Here is a 23,647-nt window from a genome sequence, read left to right as displayed (position 1 = left end):
GTAATGTATTGATTTTTTTTAGTCTTGCCGCACTAAAATTATGCTCGGAAAAAACTTTCTTCTGTTATTTACAATAATTTCGGGTAATAATAATTATAATTTATTCTTAATTGCGCCTAGAATAATTATTTAATGGACTCATACTAGCAATAAAACATTCCGTACCTACGAAATGCTTTGGCCAAGAATATTCAACACTCGAAGGATTAAAGCAGAAATATGAAAAAAAAGTTTGGAACAGGATGATAACGAATAATATTTTTCTTTTACAAATCGGACGAATTTTTTTTCGCTATTGTCGCAACACAGTACGTAAATACATAAATACATATGAGTATGTATGTATAATTCGAAGATAACGAGGTCGCATCGTATCGAATAAATATTTTCATTGATAACACCAAATATCTTGTTCTTCATTCTTTTTTTCATATTTTATAACTTATTTTAATTTTTTTTTGTCTAAAAAACATTGGTCACGTGAGACGACGTATTTGATATTTATGTCCGAATTACGCGGAAAAAAGTGTCGTAACGACTTTACAATTGATTGCGTGAGAAGAATTAAAGTGGATAAGTTAGGTAAAAAAGTTAAAGAAGAAGAATTAGAACAAGGAGAGAAAAAATCAATATTATTATTTCATATATATATATGTATATATGTATGTATATATATAAAGATAATTTTAAATTGATATTGTCCATACACGCGCATGTGATTTTTGAAAAATCTTAAGCTCGAAGAGAATAATTTCGATTGTGTCGATATAACGAGCGATATTATATAAATACCCTGTAGCGATAAACGGAGCACCACAATGAGAAAAAAAAGCAATTCCATCGATATACTGCAATTTATATATTCGCCACTCCATATTACGTCATTTCGAAGACCACAAGGAAATGTTGCTGCCAACACTTCAGAAAGATAATTAGGCCATTAAATATAGTCGTTAAAATAATAATCATACGTATTATTATACATCTTGTGTAATATTTTTTGTTTTTGATTAATTCTCTTTTTTAATACTTCGCAGTATTAACACTTCAATTATCACAAAAATATTTTCTTTCGTTTATCGAAATTTTATTATTCAATTAGATTTAAATTGGATTAAGAATTTATAGATAAAATTTTTGTAATTATTTTTTTCTAAATAATAATATTGAATAAAAATGATAATTAAATTTAAAAGTAATTTTACGAGTCAATTAATTGCATTTTTAATTATATTCTTTTCTTTACTTTGATTTAAATTAATGGAAATTATTGCTGCAAAGTCAGATAATATTAAAAATTGTGATTTTTCTTGATAAATTATCTGAATAATAACGAATCTCCGAAATCTCTGAAATATTTCAAATCGAATAGAATCAAATAGAATCGCGTGTCGACGTTTAAATCTCAACTATATCTTTTCGAACAGCTTCAAATTTGATCGCTCTTCTCGTCGTCGAATTTCAATGACATTTTATCGTTCGTATATTTCTTTAACTCTCTCTCTCTCTCTCTCTCTCTTTTTCACACAAACTTGCTCAATTCCTCTCTCTTTGTTGGAATTAATCATCGAAATTCCTTCATACGCGCTCGGATTGCTGTTTGAGTAACAAGTAAATAGACGAATTCTACAATTTTTCATTTCGAAGAATTCAGTGGAAACTTTTTTTAACTTAAATAAAGTTTCTCTTCCCCTTTCATTTCATACACATCCTTTGCTTTGATTTGTTCAACAACTTACAACATAGTTTGTATATTTTTAATTTTACACAAATTTGAATGTATACTCAAAGAAATTTTGATCGCACGAAAATCGATTAAAATGAAATACCACTTTTAGACAACCATTCATATACGAGTAAAACTGGTCGAAATTTTTTAAAAGCGTAAGTTGAATCGTTGAAGTGTTTTTGAACGTGTTCAGTAGCGTGTGATGAAACGTACGTACAAGGTATACAAAAATGGCATTAGCATCAGTTTACTTGTAAAAATTTGTCAGCAAGAATATTACGATCAGATTCACAATTATTTAGAAAATGATTGAATATTTAATTTTTTGTTTATTGTCTCTTTAGTGATAAGTTTAATTTTAATTAGAGACCACGTGATAATAATTATTATATTTGATTAGAAAATATTACATATTTTTATATAGCTTGCACATAATTACATCACACGTTCACTCTCGATGATTCTCAAATCTGCAAAAGTACAAGCAAGCAATATTCAAAAGATTAAATTTTTGTCGATGTTTAAGTTGGACATATAAAAAGAATTTTTTTGTTAAAAAACTTTCATGTACTTATATTAATTCTAACAAGAGCATAGGTCGAAAGTCAAGATTTATAAATATACATTTATGTATGTATATATATATATGTGTGTGTGTGTGTGTGTGGCTTATTTCGGTATATATTAAGACGATATAATATAATATATTAATTAATTTAATTAATTAATCGACGTTCAAATGGTGTGAAAAAAAGAAAATAACTATTACTAATATCAAGTAATAGAGATAAATAGTTGAGAGGATAAATGAGCTTTTGTAATATCTTACAAATTTACTTGGTCCTGACCGCTATTCAACTTATACGGAGTAATATGTTTGAACACGACCTCATTGTTAATTCACATTACGAGCTTATGTGGATTTGCTCGGGTTAAAACATTTCCATTCTTAAAATTTTATTCCTTTTCTTTTTGTCGAGAAACAACTATTGTAAATTCGTGAAAAAATCAGCGTCTTTCGTATACTTCATACAACACGCACAAAAACACACTCACACAAGTAAATACTCTTTTAAATATGATTTAACTTCAAACTGACAAGCTAAATCGTAGAATGAATATTACACATAGTTTTACATATTCCATGTTTCAAATATTTTATTATTTTTATTATAGAAAAAATAAAAGAAAAATGTGTGTTTGGCCAAGTTGGATAAAAAGTAATAAAATAAAAGAAAGAATATTAAGTTACGAAATTCTTTCTTACACCATAACCCGTAGATTAGTATTAAAATATAATGTATATCCCTTATATAATTCCTTTTTCATTTAATTAAAGCTCTAGTTCGCATATAAATCCTTATCGATATCCCGTTAAATCTTTTCAACGTTAAATTATATTCGAATTTACTCTTCTTTTCTTTGATTTGCTCAAATCTGTTCTGCGCAATAACGAGTCCTCTCAATTTATTACTTTATAAAGTCTCTGGACAATTGTACAAGATGAATTTAATTGAATGTCAAAGGATCTTCTATCGTATGATCGAAATGAAGAGAAAAATCCTTTTAAGAGCTTGAATCTCGAATGTAATTAAACGATAGAAGAGATTTTTCTTGACACTTTGAACGATTCATCATGTACACTTGTGTTAACTTTCTTATCAATTTATCTTCTTCTTCTTCTTTTTACGCTAATCATACATTTGTTACTTTTCCTCTCTTTTATTTTGATTTAATTCCCAAGGACAACGTTAATATACGTATAATTTGTACAAATAAATGTTTCTTCCCCGAAAAAAAAGAAAACGAGAAAAAAAGATTTCAAAAAATACGATTATAACTGAAAGCTAAATATTATTACTTTTTTACAATTGCGACTTAAATTTTAAACGCGATACAATTTTTTTGTGTATATTTTACAAGTAGAAATAAGAAAAACAAATGTATAAATGTACGTCCAACAAGCGTCATAAAAAGAGTTATATAGGAAAATAATAAGAAAGCTGATGGACATTTCAAACATTTTGTATCAAGATATGTTAAAAATTTTAGGAAATACTCGTTGTTATCCTTATGTTCGATATTACTTTTATAATTTAACATATTTCATAAAACGTTTGCTGATGTACATTTATACAACATTGCGTTATTCATACTCATAAAACATATCAGTTAAAGTTAGATTGTTTAAAATACCTAAGAAACCATATATATACGACGTTCACCTGCCATTTCTACGTATATATCAAACTTTTGATATGAACTGATGTAAATACGTATTTTCTTTGAAACTTCTTTTCCACTTTAGGATAAGAAAATACTATATCTTTTTCTTTATCTGTATTCAGGTCACTATGAAAGTTTTTTAACTTTCTATGAGAACCCTCTTCGTGACTTCATATTTCTTCTCATGGCTTGCTGAAAATATATCTGTATCTACAGTTACTACATAACTATATATTTCTTTCTATCTATTAAACTTCAAGTTTCGAAGTCAATATGGTCATTAAAATGGCGGCAGAAGTATCATAAGAAACTAAATACGTCTCTCTCATGTTCTTTCTTTTTTTTTCTAAATTACTTTTAACATTTTTATTTATTTAAATTCTTGTTTCTTTTTTTTTCCTGATGATATGTTTTTTTTTATGTGAAGTATGCAAATGTGTGAGTGTTCATCATGTTATGTATTTAAAAGGACATACAACAATATCTTTAGGGTTTGTCGAACGAAAGCTCGTAGCAATTTTGTTAGAAATATTTTAATGTGTTTCTCTCTTTCTCAAAGATCCAGGTTTATTTTTTATTTTTTGTGTAATTTATTTTTTATTCTCTTAACAAAAATAACTACAAGCTTTTTAAGAAACCCAATAGAGACAAATGTTCTAAAAAATGCAAGAAAAACAATTACATTCTTCTAAATCGATTTATAACAGGCGATTCGTGAACTATGCTCCTTTCTCTTTCTCTACATATTTTTCTTCATTTATTTTTTTTTTATTTCTAAATCCCCGTTTTGATAATCGTGACGATATGTAACGACTGTGAATTTAATTTATTCTAATTATCTATTTAGAATTATTAATATAATAATAATTATTATTATTATGATTATTATATAATATATCGAAAAAAGAGGCGAAAGGTATAAAGAGGTATCTACGTATAAGAAAATTTTAAGTTATACTTGTATGTATTTATGTATATTAATATATTATATGTGTTAGTGTATTTAAATATATGCATGTATATATCCGGGGGCATCGCTTTGCATCTAATCACAGATCGATTCTAATTAACTCATCGTATACAAACGATCAGACGGCTTTAGATATAATCATTCTTTTCTTCTTTTTACTTTTCCTTTTCTTCCTTTCATTCACCTGTCTCATATTTTTTTTATTTATAACCTACAATGTCCTTTTGACTAACAACACACACAAATCTCACCTAAATACCCGGCTAATTACAGTCATTAATGAATTTATCACACGATCGTTCGTTTATTTCATATCCCGTATAATCTTTCTTCTTGTCAAAGGTAAAACAAATATTTAAAAAACTAATTTTTTGATATATTTTTTAAATCTTCAAATCGTCATATTTCTACAATCGAACTTCCTTTTCCTTTTTTTTTTTATTATTCGTTCTTTTTAATTCGTTGATCGAAAAATCGTCGTACGGATGGTCGATAATTATTTTTTTTTCGAAGAAGAAGAAGAAGAAGAAGAAGAAGATTAAATTGGATTGAATTCGTGAAAAATGGTGACGGTTCCTCGTAACTTGGACGATTTTATCTTATTGGCCAAACGTTTCATTTAATCACTATTCTTTTCGATGGAAATTATAGAAATGAATGATATTTCATCATTGCATTTGGTACTCAGCAACAATAGCAACAGCAGCAAATTATTAGTCTCCGGAACTAGGACAGGGAGAGAAGAGCAACAAGAGATGCCGTCAACCAGAAAACTCCTTGATCCTGTATTCTCGATGATCCATCGACAATTATTAAATCCGGTCCGGTCCAGTCCAGTGCACCATCCATGCCGTCCAAACACTCGAACTCGCAACAACGTTCACCAACACGGAATTTCTTGCATCTCTGAGAAATGAAAAATAATTTTGGGAACCATAGTTAATATTCTACAAATAATTATTATTTTAATTATAAGAATATTATGAATATTATATTTTTGATATAATGTTATATTAATATTGTGTTAGTAGTTTGTATATCAAAATTATTTTTTCTTCTTATTTCTTAACAGGTGATTATAAAAAAATTAACAAATCCAGATCCAGATCTATATTTGTAATTACATAACTATGAAATGGTTGTATAGATATATATATATATCTCATTAGAAATATTTTAATATACCCCGAAAATTCTTGCGTCTACAAAATGCGTTGCGTTTTTTCTCATATCTATGTTATGTAATAACATGATATGAGAAAATATCTGTAGATATATACATATAAGAAATATATGTATACTGGGTGTCCCATTTAAATCGATTCATTTAAATATCTTCAAAACTGTTGATAATAGAAAGAAATGTATTAAACAAAAGTTGAATGATTTAAGAGAGCACATTATATGATATTATTAGTTTTTTTTTGCAGGTGGATGCGTAAAGGTCACATGAGTGACCTAGTATCAATATTATGTCAATAATTTCGTTTGATGTGTAATCTGTTATTTTAATTATCTTAGAAGTTAATTTATCAATGATCACGTTCATACTGGGTCATGAGATAAGAAACAAGACACAGTTGAAAATATCCTACGTATTAATGTTTGTCTGCGAGCATTCATACGACCATGACATACAAAATTTGCAACATATTAACTCCACCAAAATGGTATAATATTTTCTAACGTTCAAATTAAAATATCTTATAAACTAATGATTTTTCGCTATAAGTAGTTTATTATTTTTATGTAAGGATAACAAATTTGCATTAACTGGTGCATTAAAAAAATTTATAATTTCATTTAAAAAATCAAAGTTGACCTTTATATGACCTTTATGCGTCCACCTACAAAAAACTAATAATATCAGATAATGTACCAACCTTAAACCATTTAACTTTTGTCTATAACACATTTTTTTCTATCATCAATAATTTCAAAGATATTTCAATGGATCGATTTAAATGAGACACTCTGTATAACACATACATAACGAATATCCACATAATACTTGGCCGTGAGCCTATACTTCATTTTTAGTACCATGTATGTACTGACGTTTTAACGTCAGATTGTCAGACCCTTATCTTAACATTAACTTTTTCCAAGCAAGCTACAGATGTATTTCCACAAAGGATGAATCAAATAACTAGACTGCTCATGTTCACATTGTTAAGTAATTAATAGAAAAAATTTGGTTGATTGCCTTTGTGAAAATATAAAAAAATATCTGACAATAAGATAAGAAAAATATTGCAACCACCATCATCATCAATCGGTTTTAATCATATAACTTTTAAATAATTCCATTTTTTCCTACTAAAAAAGTAATATAAGATAATACAAAATATTGTTTAGGGTCATCGACGTCATAAATTTTTAATCAAACAATTCCTAAATAATATCATCTTATATACAATTCTCTTTCTCAACTGATGAATGTCATCCTGTTAAATTGCTTTATATGAACTGCATAAATTTTTGATATTTTACACAAAAAGATAATGTAAATAAACTATACAGATTTTGGGTAGCAATTTAATTTTTGTTAATTCAACAACATCCCTATATATAATTCCCCATTAAAAAATTCTTAAATAATTCCATTTTCTATACAGTTCAACTAGTAGGTAAAAACCAGTGAAATTGATACCTTGTATAACATTGTCTAAGGGTTGTATCCTGAAAAAAGTAATGGTTGCCAACAATCAGGTCTTTTCTAAAGCTGCGGTTCTGCGACTCATCCGCAGTGACCTCGGTTTTAGTTTCGCTTGATTTCCAAAGACGAAATGTAATACAATCTTCGTTTACTCATCCTAATCTTTTTTTATCGACAAAATGAACTCTTATAGTTTTCTGTAGTGGGTTCTCGGATAATAGTAAGTAATTAACTTCGTCGTTTTGTTTCGACTAGTGAAATTTATCCTCGTTCGTTTCATTTTTCTTGAACATTGTCAGTATTTTTCTTTATCTTTATCTTTTTTTTCTTTTTTCTTTTTTCTTTTTAACGACACATTAGAAAATTACACGAGCTAATTGGAAATGATATAAAAGTGTATACTACTTTCGTTAGATTTTTATTTTAACAAGAAGTCCCCTCCATTATGTCGAATAATTTCTTTCATCTGTTGAGTGTTTCTCGGTGCCATTCAGATATGAGAAACAAAAGCGACCGAAATGTGTACGTTAGTAATTTAGCGAAATAAAATAATTAGTAAGCTTTCACAATTTTGCGAAAAAAATTATTATTATTATTATTATTATTATTATTATTGTTTTAGTATAAGTTAACAAATTTTAAGGAGTTACTTTAATTCTCAAATAAATCACACATACACACAATCAAACTTTTCTTTTATAGTACTTTATTTAAAAATATAAAATTATTTAAATGTAACATAATTTTATAATAAAACAAATACTGAAATGAGAATTTTATAAAGATTCATAGAAGATTACACAAAAAACTATCAATGAAAAAAAGTTTGCTATCTAAAAATTGAACAAAATGAAATAATTAAAAGAAAAACGTTTTCTTTCCCTTTCTTTCTCAGAATTTCTTTTTAATACCAATTTCAAACAAAAACTTTTTAAATCATCGTTATTTACGATATAATATCACATTTATAAAATTCCGTTCCGTGTTAGAAAAAAGACATCCCCAAATAAACAACAATACGTAAAAAAGGCGGGAAGTGATAAACAAGATTAGGACGTCTTTGAAATCGTGGAAAAGAAATATTCTTGTTTTTTTTCTTCTTCTTTTTCTTCTTCCTCTTTCTTATTGACGAGTAAACGGATTTCCATTTTTACATTGTATGAAAACATCTTATTAGAGACGACTGGAAGATGGCACATTAAGAGAAAATTCAATAAAGCGATTACCAATCTGCTTAACCTTATCCTTGACAACAACATTAGCACAAATCGTTAATAATCTTATTTTCTATTTAAAGAAACGAAAGAACTGCTATTACAACAATTATCACATCAAATGAACTAACTAAAACGATTACTAAAAATGATAAATCCTACACAATTTAAACGGGGGTACATATTAAAATTGATAAAAAAAGTTACAAAGAAATAATATGTTACATCGAAGTTACATTTTAATTACATAGACGAAAAAAAAAGTTTCGAGTAGTAGTTCTTGATAAAATTTAAACAAGCTTCACTAATCTGATTAGATTGATCATATTATATGTACACTTTCTGTCCGTGTCAAATAATCCTAATGTAAGAATATTATTTTTCAGATTACGTAGCCATATCGTAACATGTGGTTTATTTCTTACAAACAAGATAAACATACGCTACGCGATCCATTTTTAAAAGAAATATATTTTTTTCTTATAATATAATAGTTAGGAAAAACGTTTAAAAATTGAACCTTTATCTTCAAATCCTTATTTTTATTTTACAAATAGTACTCGCGTGGGTTAAACAATTTTGAATATGACCAAAACTTTTATTTTTTAAAATAAATTTTAAAAACTTTTTAACCCACCCTATACGTATAATACCTAAAAAATATTTCATCCTGAAATAGCAATTAATTTAAATTTATATCAACAAGAATGTATGCATGATTATTTTATTAAATTTTTTTTATTTTAATAAAATGAGACGTAACGCGTGCAATATAAACAATAAATTAAATATTAGCTAACGGCATCATATAATTATTAAAATCATTGTCTCATCGACTATCTAAAACTAAAGAGAGAAAAAGAAATGAGTTCTAGGAAATTCAGTGTCGTACTGAATTTATCCTTGCATGTAGGGAAGATAATGAAAAGCCTTCGTGAGGATGCAACTCTAATAAAATTTTATTCGTTAACGAGGTAACAAGCAATTTATGTATGAGCTCTGACATTCTGAGGCTGATATTACAGGAAAGAAGACGCGCGTAAAACGTAAATAAAACAATATTATTTTATTTTCATCTTTTTCCTTTAAATCATTGGATATATTTTTTATTTCGATATATGTTTGTAAAATCAATATTTCTATGCGTAAAACATATTCGTTATTATATCTATTGTACAGATTGAAATTTAAAATTTGTCATAACCCTAGTAGCACAAAATATTGAAAAATATTAAATACATGTGTATATTTTGTGCTACTAGGGAATTTTGATTAATTATATTTAACAAGTTTTCTATATTGCATATTGTATATTTAATGTATATATACACTTATATTTATTTCATCAATATTTTCTTAAATAAATGTTCAATATATTGTAAATAATTTCGTTTTTTTTTGTACAGAGATTTAGTTAGTATTTACCGACACTCAATCTTAAATTTATAAATAATTTTACACTCTAATAATAATAGACATTTCAAACGTGATTTAGAACCTTCTTGCGTTTCGATCAGTTAAGTAGTTTTTTTGTTGGCATCATATCAGAAATTGAAAATCAATCAATATTTTCGTCATATTTTCCTTTTTCCTTTTTATTATCATAAGAGTAATAATGTGGTGCAAGGAAGAAAAAACTAATGTACTGTTTACGAAGAGGATATGTTAAATAAATACCAATGTCAAAATTAGTTTTCGAAATGTCGATCTGTTTGTTCATGCATTACGTTTAGATCATTCAGATAAATGAGATGAAAGTAAATTATTATATAAACACTAGTGGATACTAATCGTCCCGTAGCGACGCAAGAAATAGTTGATAATTCGATTTTATCAAATTTGACTATTCACGATCACTTAAAACACCTTGGATTCTAGCTTAAAAAAAAACATCTTTTATTTATTATTGAAAAGGTGGAATTACTTTCCGAACGATCTAATAAATAATAGTTTTGTCATTATACATGAGAAAGAGAGAGAGAAAGAAAGAGGAATATATAATTATAGTAATTTATTCAAATTTAAGACCAAATATGGAAGCACTATATAAGAGTTTAATAGTTAATATAAATGTTAACTTTATTTTATTTAGTAAAACAAAGTCTATTTACTAAGCAAACAAGTTGTATATAAACAAATCTAACCATCATAACTAATATTTTATAATAAATTTAAATTAGCAATGAAAAATATTGACACTTTTAATATTAACTTTTACAATATCGATCTCTCAAATTTCATTCTAACATTTTCTTATATAAATACTGAATACAATAAATAGAAGCATAAATATGTGTAAACATTGAAAAGAACGTTGTAATAGAATTTTATAGTCGTAGTTTTAGATTTTCTCGACTTGAAATTGCGACATTCTAGATATGTATATATTTATATACATGCTTGCGAGCGATTAAAAACGCAAAAAAGGAGTTAACGAGTACGACTAAAGTAGAGAGAGAGAAAAAAAAGAGAGAAAAGAGAGTAAAAAAATATATAGAGAATGTCCGTCCTTGAATTTAATTTCAAACAAACGATGTGGCATTTCGCGGTATGTAGAAATTTTCCGCTCGAAGGTGACGCGTTAATAAGTTTTACACTTTTAATTTATAAACTTACACCCTTAAGCTGTTTGAACACGAGGTATACTCAGATCATCATACGCATATAATAATAGTACTGGATATATTTATGTAAATGTAGCAATAAAAGCATTCGCACGATAATTTTCGTGAGATTGTTATCTCATACTCGAAGTTTGTAATATATTCAAAGTATAAATTGTAATTACTTTCATATAATTACATTGCGTCAATGCTTACAATGTAAAATATAGGTGCACGGTTCAAGCGTAAAATTTTCGAAAAAAAAAGAAATATTTTTGACGATTATTAAAATTGATCGTACTCGATAAATATCTAAATGAATATCTAAGTAAGTATGATTTAGGATTTTGATTTCTTAGTTGTGCATTATTTATTTTTTACGTTTTGTTTATTTTATGTAAAAGCGTGTAGATATTTCGAACTTTATTGACATATGTATAAATGAAATCAGTATTATATAAAGTTACGAAAAATATACAAATTTGTTGTTTATTTATAACATCACACATTTTATATGCTTTTATTCTAAGGGGGTATGAGACTTGAGCAAACTTACTATATAATATTAAGTATGTGCTTACTAAGTGTAGCACGTTTAACGATTTTATATAGCACCAACTCGATACTGATCTCGGTCAAAGTATTTTTTTTTATCGTAGGAAAGAATTCCAGTTAGCTAGCGATCGAAGAGGAAAAAGTGAGCAAAGACCCTAAGCGCGTTTATGATAAAAATGAAACTTTTTGTTATTACTTGACCATACTATTGTTCTAAATGAAATCTATCGAGCGTGGTCGAATAGACGTCACATCGAGTTTGCCAGACGGTTTTAATCTACTATTTTATTATTAATATTCATAAGCTTGTACGTACAAGCATATATACACGCTCACATCCATAGATGCATGAATATACTACACCATATTGTTCCAATTCAATGTCATTTCGTAATTTTTTTCGGAAAGAGATACAAAAAATGATAGAACGTTTAAAATCTGTTAAAGTTATTATAAATTCCAAGAGAGATTTACTGTTGAGAGATGTAGATTGGAATTTTAATTTCATTTAATATTCGCATTTTATTACATTAGAAATTATGTTCATATTACATTTTACACTAGAATGATTTAAAACGTGTAATTAATGTTTTCTTAATTTTTAGATAGTTTTAGAAAATATAATTATGCCTTAAATTTATCATAATGAGCAAAAAGATTTGTTGTATTAAGAATTGGATATTATAACAATTATATTTAAAAAAAAAAGACACTTTGAAATACTATTTGAAACGATTTTTCGAACAAATAAAATATTTTATTTTCAAAAGCCTTTTGTGAGCAACTTATATATTTTTTTTAGTGTATTTACTAATATATTATATATTATAAAAATTCACTATATATGTATGTATGAATGCTGTGTGTGTGCCTGTATAAATACATAGTTGAACGAATACGATAATTGATCTATTATGCAAACAAGTAACTTTTTACTACATCGGTCTCGCATAGACATAAAATGATTTATTTAAAAGCTTTACGTTAGAACCATAAGGTTCACCGAAATCATTTTCTCGTTCGTGCGTTTTACCCGTTTTCGAAAATCATTTAGATTCTATTTCTATCATTTCGTCGCGTTTTTTATTCTTTATTTTTATTCCTCTCTTTCTCTGTCTCTCTCTCTCGCTCTCTCTCTTTTATTTTCATTGGAAAATCTCAAAGTTTATTAAACTTTATTACCATCATCACTCATCATCGATCGTTTCTTTCAAACGTTCAACTAGTTCAATATATTTGCATGTTTTAAAGGAATAAATATTTGTCTATTATTTTTGGATCTACACTTTTAAAGATATTTATAGAACTGTACACTTCGACAACAAAATCCTACGAATGATAAATCGCGATACGCAAAGACAGATAAATTGTACTGATAAATTATTCGAGTTTGTGTATAAAGTAACACCTACTATAACAACAAAATTCAACGAATAGTTAACAATAATATACGTATAGGGATAAAGTGTCATAATTAATTGACATCAAGATAAAGAGAAAACTTCATTAAAACTTCAATTACTCACATATGGGGGTGTACAGTATATAGCTTGGCACCACATCGGTTCCGAGTGATAACAAACGCACAAGCTACAAACCGCAGGACCTGGCACATAGAGAAGTCCGTGCCTGACTGTTCCACCTTGAAAATCGGTACAGTTCTCCTCGAGAGCACCTGTAATTCAATATTTCTCATCTTGATAACAAAGAAGGATCAACTTCATTCTAATTTAACTTCACGTTAAAATAATATTATAAAGTAATGAATGTATAATTAATTATTAGCTTGATGCAAAAGTAATTGACATTTTTGTTATTGCAAATTTATTGCAATTATGTTGGTGATTGCGGTGAAATTGAAACTATTGATTTTTAATATTTTTTTTTCATTTTTTCGTTTTTTTTTTCAAGAAATGAAGAAAAGAAAATTCGTATGTGTGTTTTTATTGTTTTATATTTTATTTAAATTGATACCTAAAACAGTAGAAATATATAAACTGTCTGAAATATATAAACCATATTTTTAGCCTTTGAACAATTACCGAATGTACAATTGGACTATGATTTTAAACAAACAAAAAACGCAATGGAAACAAAATGTTAAAAATGAGAAAAATACGTGAACGTTCTAAACGATTCAGAATAATTATTTAATGTCCATTACATCAAAACGAATCTAATTAAACAAGTAAAGAAATTACAAAATAACTCGATGTTGATCGTTCGACAGTTATTCGATATTTCAATCATATATAAATTTTTTAAATTCGATACTTCAAAGCTGCAATTATTTTTGCACGAATGAAATACGATATACGACTGGTATTTATTTAGTCAATATTTGGAAACATTTTCGCTTCGTATTTTTAATAGATGAATTATATGTATTACAGCTACATAATGTGACTGTACATTCATTATAAATATTATTTGGACCTTGAATAAGTTCTCGCTGTTTTTTTTATAAAATAAAAACTTTATTTAAAATATAAGGAACAAAAACGTTTTATTGAAAGTATTGCCCATCACTAGAGACCACTTTCTCCCATCTTTCTGGCAGTATATGAATTCCGCGTTGGAAAAACGGCATGTCTTTTGAGGCTATCCAAGAATCGACCCACTTTTTAGCTTCTTCGTAAGAATGAAAACTCTGGTCAGCTAAGCCATCGAACGGAATAGATGAAAATCGGAAGGGGCTATGTCAGATGAATACGGCGGGTGAAGTAGAACTTCCCATCGAAACGTTTCCAGGTAGGTTTTCACTGGTTTTGCAACATGAGACCGGGCGTTGTCATGTAACAAAATCACTTTGTCGTGTTTCTTCTCGTATAGCGGCCGTTTTTCTTTTAGGGCTCGACTCAAACACATCAATTGAAGTCGATAGCGATCCCCCGTGATAGTCTCATTCGGTTTGAGCAGCTCATAATAAATTACACCCTGCTAATCCCACCAAATACAGAGAAGAAGCTTCGAACCATGGATATTTGGTTTTGCGGACGATGTTGATGCATGGCCAGGCTTACCCCATGATTTTCTACGCTTTGGATTATCATAGTGTATCCATTTTTTATCGCCAGTCACGATACGGTGCAAAAAACCTTTTCTTTTCTGCCGTTGAAGCAGTAGTTCACACGTGACAAAACGCCGTACGATGTCTCTTGACTTCAATTCATATGGCACCCAATGTCCTTGCTTCTGGATCAATCCTAACATTTTTAAATGTTTTGAAACAGTTGATTCATCAACTTGTAATGTTTTTCCAAGTTCTGCTAGCGTCTGAGATCGGTCTTCATCGAGTAATTCCTCCAATTCTCTGTGTTGAAATTTTTTTGATGCGCCAGAACGTTCTTTATCCTCAAGTTCAAAATCATTATTTTTGAAGCGTCGAAACCAGTCTCTGTATATCGTATTCGACAGAGCATTGTCACCATTAGTCTCAACAAGAATTCTATGTGCTTCAGCTGCCGATTTCTTTTGAATAAAATAGTGCAATAAAATTCCCCGCAAATACACTTTAGTTGGCACAAAAGTAGACATTTTGAAAACTAATAAAAAATTAAAAGTAGACATTTTCAAAACTAATAAAAAATTACTTTGTTTACACTAAAGTGAACTATCATACACTGAAATGTCAGGTTAGATACAGTACTTCCTTGCAAGTGCGTTACCATTCGAAATTTCAAACACGGAGTACTGCTATTGCCATCTTTGATGAAACAGTGAGAACTTATTCAAGATCCTAATAACAAATAATTATTTATACCAAACAAAATATTCATTTATTTTAAAAAACATCGAACCAAAAAATATTTCATTAATATCAACAAATATATACAGGGTGGGACAATATCTCTGTTCAGTTAGAATATTGTCGTTGTTTATAACAATATGAAAAATTTTATATACGCAACTTACACGGCATGATGAAGGGCATTTTTTGGCTTGAACGTTTTTTGCATGGGTGGAGGCATAAAGTAAATTTCAAGGTTACCTGCATTTTTTTAAATGAATATTATATTTTTTTTATGGGATGTGATGGCAAATGTTGAGACGAATTGAACGAGCTATTATTCAAGGTCATGCGAGGTCAAATGTGGTAGAAAATAAAGTTTCTTACATTACAGAAGATGTTCGAAGTCGTGTCTGTTAACGCCAATGCAAATTTGTAATCTTCGTATTGCTGCATCGCTTACATGTCTTATCATTTCTAATCTTATGCTATTACATGTTGCAACTATCAATTGGGGACTTTATTTGAAAATGTACCACTAAACGTTCGTTAAATGATGTGGTTACAGCAGGATGGATGTCCAGCACATTATGCGCGGAGTGTAAGAGATGCATTGAATGGACTTTACCCAAATAAATGGATAGGACGTGGAGGAGTAGTTTCTTGGCCGGTTCGCTCTCCCGATTTAACCCCATTAGATTTTTTTCTATGGGGAGCATTGAAAAATGCGGTTTACCAAGAAGCACCAACTTCACCAGAAAACATGAAAGAAAGAATAGTTGCAACATGTAATAGCATAAGATTAGAAATGAAAAGACATGTAAGCGATGCAGCAATACGAAGATTACAAATTTGCATTGGCGTTAATAGACACGACTTCGAACATCTTCTGTAATGTAAGAAACTTTATTTTCTACCACATTTGACCTCGCATGACGTTGAATAATAGCTCGTTCAATTCGTCTCAACATTTGCCATTACATCCCATTAAAAAAAAATATAATATTCATTTAAAAAATGCAGGTAACCTTGAAATCTACTTTATGCCTCCACCCATGCAAAAAACGTTCAAGCCAAAAAATGCCCTTCATCATGCCGTGTAAGTTGCGTATATAAAATTTTTCATATTGTTATAAACAACGACAATATTCTAACGAAACAGAGATATTGCCCTACCCTGTATGTCCTAATGATTATACGTGGGTAAATTGAAAAATTTTTAAGCCAAAAGAACAGAAACGAGTTCTATTTAAAAAATAATACAATTTTTTGTTTGGTTTAGGCTCTAAATTTTTCAACTGACTCTCGTATTGAAGCATATTTCCTATAATATTTGTTAATATTATCAAAAATACTTACTTATTCGTGCAGGAAGTAGAAGAAACGTAAAAAAATAAAAGATCCAGCCAAGAAGAATGTTGACTCGTAACTTCGTAGCTATCCTCATCTTCACAGTTAAATTCTTTTCTTCGTCTTCGTCTTCTTCTTCTTTTTCTTTTTCTTGACTCGTGAAGATATCCAAATTTTAGATAACCAAAGTATATTGTAATTTAATAATTAGTAAAACCGTGGATCTCTTCTATTTCAGCAAGCTCTGTGAGCACTACTGGAGGAAGAAACATATTGCCTAGACAAAGAATCAGGATACATTCGTCATCGTTAGTACTCGATAGATTTTAGCGTGGGTTTTTAATTTAATAGACATGAATACACGGATATCCAGAGATTCGTTTCTTGCAATCGAGTCGTTCTGAGTATTCAACGTCATTCGAGCTTTAACGCTTGCTGATTGCTCGGAATTCCTTCATGAGGCAACACGTAACAAACGAGTAGAAATTCGCGAGATAAGATAATGACCATAGACCTTTATACGTTTCAAACGAATAAAGGTCACGGAATAATTCAACGTCCATTCTTCGAAAAATACTCTTTCATTTCCTTTAGGTGTTCCAATTAAACGAGTAAACCTGAGTGTATTAAAAAACTCATTTATTTTCATATAAAAATGATCGAATACCAAAGCAACCTAACTAAGTTTATTCCTGTAATACTAAAATACATTTATTTTATTTTGAATAATAATTAAAACAAAACATTGATTTTCTTATAACTGATTTAATAAAACAATAAAATCAATAATATTCGGAATTCAGTCGAACGTTTAAATTAATCAAATTTGACTGTTTATCTTCCGAGGCAACGAATTCGAATTAACATTTATACAATGGATAGATAAATTTAATCGCGTGTTGAGTGTTCGTATGCTCTTTTCTTCATTAGTTCATTTTACAGTTCGCTGACTGTTCAACACGGAGCCAATCTTTACTTACAATTAGTAGATATTATTAAAAAACTAAGTGTAAAAAGCACTCTTTTTCACTCTTATTACTTCCGAGTTAGTTTATTAATTATAAATGGAATTTGAATTTTATCAGAAAAGTACATTATAAAAGCAATGAAAGGAAATAAATTATTCTACTTTCTTAAATGACCGACTCCTTTTAGCTTGCACTATCTCACGAATGAAATAACAAGCTTCCAAGCGTAAAAATAATATTACGAAGAATTCTTTCTTTTTATTCCTTTCTCGTTATGTTCTTTTCTTTATTTTTTATCTTTTTATTTGTATTTCTTTTTTTAGTCTCTGTAACTTACGTCACGCACTAGAAAAATTGTTTCAAGAAAAAAAACGTTGATCTTATTTATTTACTTACTTATTTGCTTTTGTATTTATTTTTATTCTTTTTCTTATTTATTTCTCGTTTTACCTATAATCGGAAAAAACTTTTAAACATTTCGCTAAATAAAAAGATCGAACTCTAGATAAAAGTTTGGAAAAGGTTAGCCTAGCGTAATAAAAAAAACACGACTATAATGATGTTTCCTTAGCGTGGAATATAAAATGGATAAACGTAAACGGTTGTATTATATACATGCAATACAAATCTTGAAAATAATCCAGTTTTCAATATAGAAAAAAAGAAAATTCAAGGAAAGAAAAAAAATGAAATTAAAAAGGATCTTACTTTTTAACGAGATATAAATATATACATATTTGAAAAAAAAACATTTTTTTGTTCCAAACTGATTATAAAAATAAAACAAAAAAATATATATTAAAAGTTGTACACAATAATAAATATCTGATTTCAAAGAAATGTCTCTCGTGACTTTTTTTTGTTTCCCTACCCACTGCAGTAATATTTTATTTCTCGAAACGAAACGAAACGAAACGGAATATTACAAGAAAGATTATAGTAAAAAAAGTATATATATATATATATATATATATATATATATATATATATATATATATATATATCGTCAAAATAACGATTACAAACAGTGATCCCATTCGTGCGATAATTATCGTATACGTCACATAATTTGAAGCCTTGTACGATCCAAAATCCAACTTGTACGATAATTTACGATTATTCGATATTTAAATATAATTTTCGATATGTCTTGATTTTGTTTTTGTTACGCGATTCGGTTGCAGCGCACTGGAGCGCACTAAATCCTAAAATCCTAAAATCTGGAAAATCTGGAATTTTCAGAAAATCGGATCTGATTTTTCTGTGTGTACGATAATTTTTATGAGAACCCGATAATTTTACGGCACTGTGTCGATCAGACAAGCAAAAGTTTCTGGAATCACTGATTACAAAGGTCACGAAGTCTCTAGTTTTTCTTCTATTGATCACCAACGCAAGACTGTCAATTTTTATGAAGTTAGCGAGTATGAACGTACTTCCATACATACATATAAGGAATGTACAGTGAATGCCATTCTAAACGATCAATTTTCTAAAGGAATCTCGATATGCCTACTCCAAAGATGCGATCCATCGTTTGTAGATAACACATTGTAGACAAGCATCTATAGATATACATATGTGTATGTGTATGTATGTGTGTGTGTTACATACCCTTTACACGAAGAATTCCAAGTGTTTCAAAGCTCTAGAAAGACGTGTATTAAATTCGAACAATAATTTTTATATTCATTTATTTAAACGCAAAAATGTTCCATCTCACTTTTCTCATCAAGAAAATTAAAGAAACTTTTTTTTTCTTTTTATCAAATAAATTTAAAAACACATATACGTTCAATTTATTCCACTAAATGTACGATATTTTGTTGCATAAAACGATACGAACATTTACTAGAACTTACTTAATCATTTATTTATTTTCATTAACAGTAATTAAAATTCATCGGAACAAGTGTTTTTAATATTCATTACATAAAATTGAATTAATGAAGAAAAAAGATATCTTTTCAGGAAATTGTATTAAAAAAAAAAAAAACGTATAATTATCATTAACTTCATTAATTTATTCACTGATTTCTTTCTAAAACAAATTATAAATTTCTAACGAAAGTAAATTTGAATATTGATCGCTTTAAAAAAAAAAAACCCGAAGAATAAGAAAACGAAAAAGGACGAAGTTTACGGGAACGATTAAACTCGATTTCTCGTGAAATTCAGGCTACAGAATAGGAAACGTGTACTTACGCTTATGTTTGTGTACATTGAATAGATGCATGATCGCGTCTATGCACGTCACGATTATTTGAACGCGATAAAACGGTATAGAAAATGTGTTTGCTCTTCAGCCGGCGTGTATATTGTTTTCTTTCCTGATTTTCCTGAGCTGTTGTTTCGAAGTCTTCGTAAGATCAACCCCAACTATACGTGGGTGTATGAGTTCATAAGCGTGTAATTTTCCGTTTGCCTGTTTGTCTATCAGTATATGTATATGAGTGTGTATTTAAGTGTACATGTGTGTATGTGAAACGTGTTATGACCACTTTTCTTTTCTTTACCTCTTCTTTTCACTCTACCACCTTTTAAGCAATCAAAGAACCCTTCATCTACCTGCTTCGTGATCTCAATTTATTTACTGCTTTTTAAAATTTTTTTTTTGTATTTTTTTTCTCTCTCTTTTCTTCTCTTTCTCTCTCTTTTCTTCTCTTTCTCTCTTTCTGTCTCATACACTTTTTCAATTTATCCGTATCCTATGGAAAAGAGAATACGCAATCAACGAGAGATCGTATAGTGACAACAACAAATGACGACGCTCGAAATCAAGATCAATATGTTTGAGCTAACGAAATTCTCGTTTCCTGCTAACTTCAATGCGACAAAGTTATTCCAACGCGTCTTCTCGTTATATACCATATAGAGTAGTCAATCAATTTGAATACTTTAATGTAATTATTTTTGATGATTTTTGAAAAACGAACATGAACCGATCTCTATTAATATTTATACACGTTTTTCTAGCTGAATAATATTTTTTCTTTACTCTTTTGATACGAACATATTGTTATGTGACCTTTTTTTTTAAATATTTATCTCTATAGTTATGTATAATTCTTTGCTTAATGTATATATACAAGTAATTTTTCTTTTTTATAATTACATAAATGTTCTAATTTTTACAATTTCAATGTACTTTGCTGACTCAACAAAAATAATATATTAATATTATAATAAAATTTAAGATCTTTCTTCATGTTTTTTTTAATACTAATATTATAATAATTATATTAGTTTTTACAATTTTAAGATAGACCTGAATAAATGTAAAAACTATTTTATATAGATCCTATAATATTTTTCATTTGTAAAACAAAATATTATGACAATACTATTCATTATTTTCATGATATCAGAAAAAATCATAGATTCTAATGCGATGTATACAAATATTTATTGAAAATCGTGCGATAATCATTCAATTTCTACTTAGTAAATGAATCAAAACGATTAGAAACACAGAACGACTTAAATTGGTAACAAAGATTTCTTTCAAAGTGGTCAGCACTTATAAAGAAAGACGATTATTTACTGTGTTAGAAAAAAAAATGAGAATGAAAGTATAGCGTGTACCGATAAGAAAAATAAGGGTGATAGGCGAGAAACACAGACTACTACACGCAAACTTTAATAACACAATGTAGAATGTAGATTATTTTGATAGATAACAAGTTTAAAAAAGCTTATAAAAAATGCATGATTTACGACTAAATCAGCATAGAAACGATCTGAGGATTCGCGATACTTACAAATCAATTTTAACAGTTAATTCGTTAACAATTAATAGAATTTTAATTGATACAAATACAACGAAAAAATATCAGTTACTAGAATATTTTTCAAATTTATACAGTATCTTAAAATTAATCTTATATGTAAAATCAAATTTTACATGCACATACAGTGTTTATATAATGTACAATATATTTTTATTATATAAAATGAACTTAGAAGACACACTTATTTAAGTTTCAAGTAATAATAAAAACTTGTTATAAATGAAAATAATTAATGAAATAAAATTCTATATACATATTTTTATACTTTAAAATTTTTCATTAAACTTTAGACCATAAAATACATTAAAAAAGATTAGGAAATTCTAGATAAATGATACAATCCTATAAGTGGATTTAATGTATGTGTAGTTATATACTAAAAGGAGATTATGAGAGATTAGTTGATTGTGTTTGAAGGCAGTGGATTAAGTCTTCAGCGTGTCAAATTCTATAGGAGGTTTCATAGGTGTTGATAAATATTAACATTATATGAAACGATATAAAACGAAAGAAAATAAGAAGAGTAGAAGAAGAAGAAGAAGAAGAAGAAAAAGAGTTCAATGCGCATATATTTTATAATTTGAATAATGTCAACAAAGACTGACCCAGTTTGAAACGTCACCCATGCCTTCCGCATCCCTCGTGCGTCAGTCAGTACCCATGTGCCCGATTCTCTTGATTCTCAAAAATCCTTTTCTTTTTATATGTAAAAACAGCTAACTCAAAGATATACGATAATATGACAAAAAGTCTTAAACTTTCCTTTTTTTTTCTTTTCTTTTTGTTTTAATCAAAATTTGTAAATCTAAACAAACATTTTTTTTTACTACCTCTTTTCTTTTACACGAAAAAAAAACGACAAAGAATACAAAATTGTTTCCTCTCGTATAATAATTCTATATATTAAGAGTAATAGTTCCTATTGGCGTGTGTTATATATGCATATAGATATATGTATAAGTATATATACGTATATGTTTTTTTTTGCCAAGGGTTGATAAATTGTGCATGGATGCGCGCGCGTATCCACGGTGGAAGAGTCCGACCGACTGACTGAACTCTGTCGCAGTGAGAGCGCGGGGACCACCGCGGGTACGTGGGTCGATCGAACACCTTCTGCACCCCTCCTCGGAGCCAACGTCAAAGCCACCCCCTGGCTGAAGCGCAACGCACCCACCACTACCACCACCGGTATTACTACCATTGGCAAGGAGGGACACGGACGGATAAAATGAAAATGAGAGAGGAAGAGAAAGCTAGAGAGAGAAAGAAAAGGTCCACATATCCTGCAAACCAGAAAACTACTTACTATTATCATCATCGTCTTTCATTTTGTTTTTTCTTCTTGTTTTTCTTTTTACTATTTTATGTTTCTCTTTGTTTTTTTATTATTATTATTATTTTTCAAGGTCACCAACATTTTGATCGATGTTTTTTCTTTTTACTTTTTCTTGTACTTTTTACTTACTCTTTTTCTTTATTTTTGTTTTCGTCAAACATTTACGAAAGATGAGAACACTCTTTTTTTTCTTTTTTTCTAAACTAAGTAGATAGGTGTATATGTTACTTTCTGCTAAAATCAAAAAGTAGGTAACAAATGAAAGGAAAGAAAGAGACTTTAGGGCAAAGTTAAAAAAGTACTGAGAATTTGCTATTTTTATTTTTTCTATTTAAGCATATTAAGGGTTGCAGTGAATAGCAATCAAATTCGAAATTATTAAATTGAAATATTAAAATGAAATTAAATCAGGTCGTATTTAAGAAATAAACGTTGAAGCAATATTTTTATTAGAAAATAATTTTATTTATATTAAATTAATTATATTTTTAAATTATATTTTTGTAATTATAT

General features: G+C 28.4%; 1 protein-coding gene across 3 annotated transcripts; it reads right to left on the bottom strand.

Annotated features, from left to right (window-relative positions):
• Positions 1–615: 615 nt before the first annotated feature.
• LOC107074703 (uncharacterized) lies at positions 616–22,818 on the bottom strand. 3 transcript variants are annotated; one of them, XM_089174266.1, is made up of 5 exons: positions 22,401–22,818; positions 20,210–20,712; positions 17,046–17,313; positions 13,483–13,631; positions 616–5,831 (listed from the first exon to the last, which is right to left on the bottom strand). In XM_089174266.1, exons 3-5 carry the CDS (start codon positions 17,131–17,133, stop codon positions 5,652–5,654), a joined length of 417 nt encoding a protein of 138 aa, XP_089030392.1. In that variant the 5' UTR covers positions 17,134–17,313; positions 20,210–20,712; positions 22,401–22,818; the 3' UTR covers positions 616–5,651. The 3 variants fall into 3 exon arrangements, with proteins under 3 accessions (XP_089030392.1, XP_015191858.1, XP_015171009.1); XM_015336372.2 differs by lacking the exon at positions 20,210–20,712; XM_015315523.2 differs by lacking the exons at positions 20,210–20,712; positions 22,401–22,818 and having other exon boundaries at positions 17,046–17,627.
• Between the last annotated feature and the right edge of the window lie 829 nt (positions 22,819–23,647).

This window comes from Polistes dominula, unplaced genomic scaffold (genome assembly GCF_049000335.1).
Source record: "Polistes dominula isolate Pdom_NZ unplaced genomic scaffold, Pdom_raw_medaka contig_168, whole genome shotgun sequence".
NCBI classification, from domain to species: domain Eukaryota; kingdom Metazoa; phylum Arthropoda; class Insecta; order Hymenoptera; family Vespidae; genus Polistes; species Polistes dominula.
The sequence above is the reverse complement of the archived record's forward strand: the minus strand, read 5'-3'. Positions and strand labels throughout refer to the sequence as shown.

Bases quoted from the DNA above. Each gene is read 5' to 3' on its own strand.
- LOC107074703 (XM_089174266.1), bottom strand. From the start codon at position 17,133: ATGAGGATAGCTACGAAGTTACGAGTCAACATTCTTCTTGGCTGGATC. The intron at 13,632-17,045 runs GTAAGTATTTTT...ATTGAATTACAG, and splicing joins TCTACTTCCTGCACGAATAA to GTGCTCTCGAGGAGAACTGT. The intron at 5,832-13,482 runs GTGAGTAATTGA...TTCATTTCTCAG, and splicing joins TATACTGTACACCCCCATAT to AGATGCAAGAAATTCCGTGT.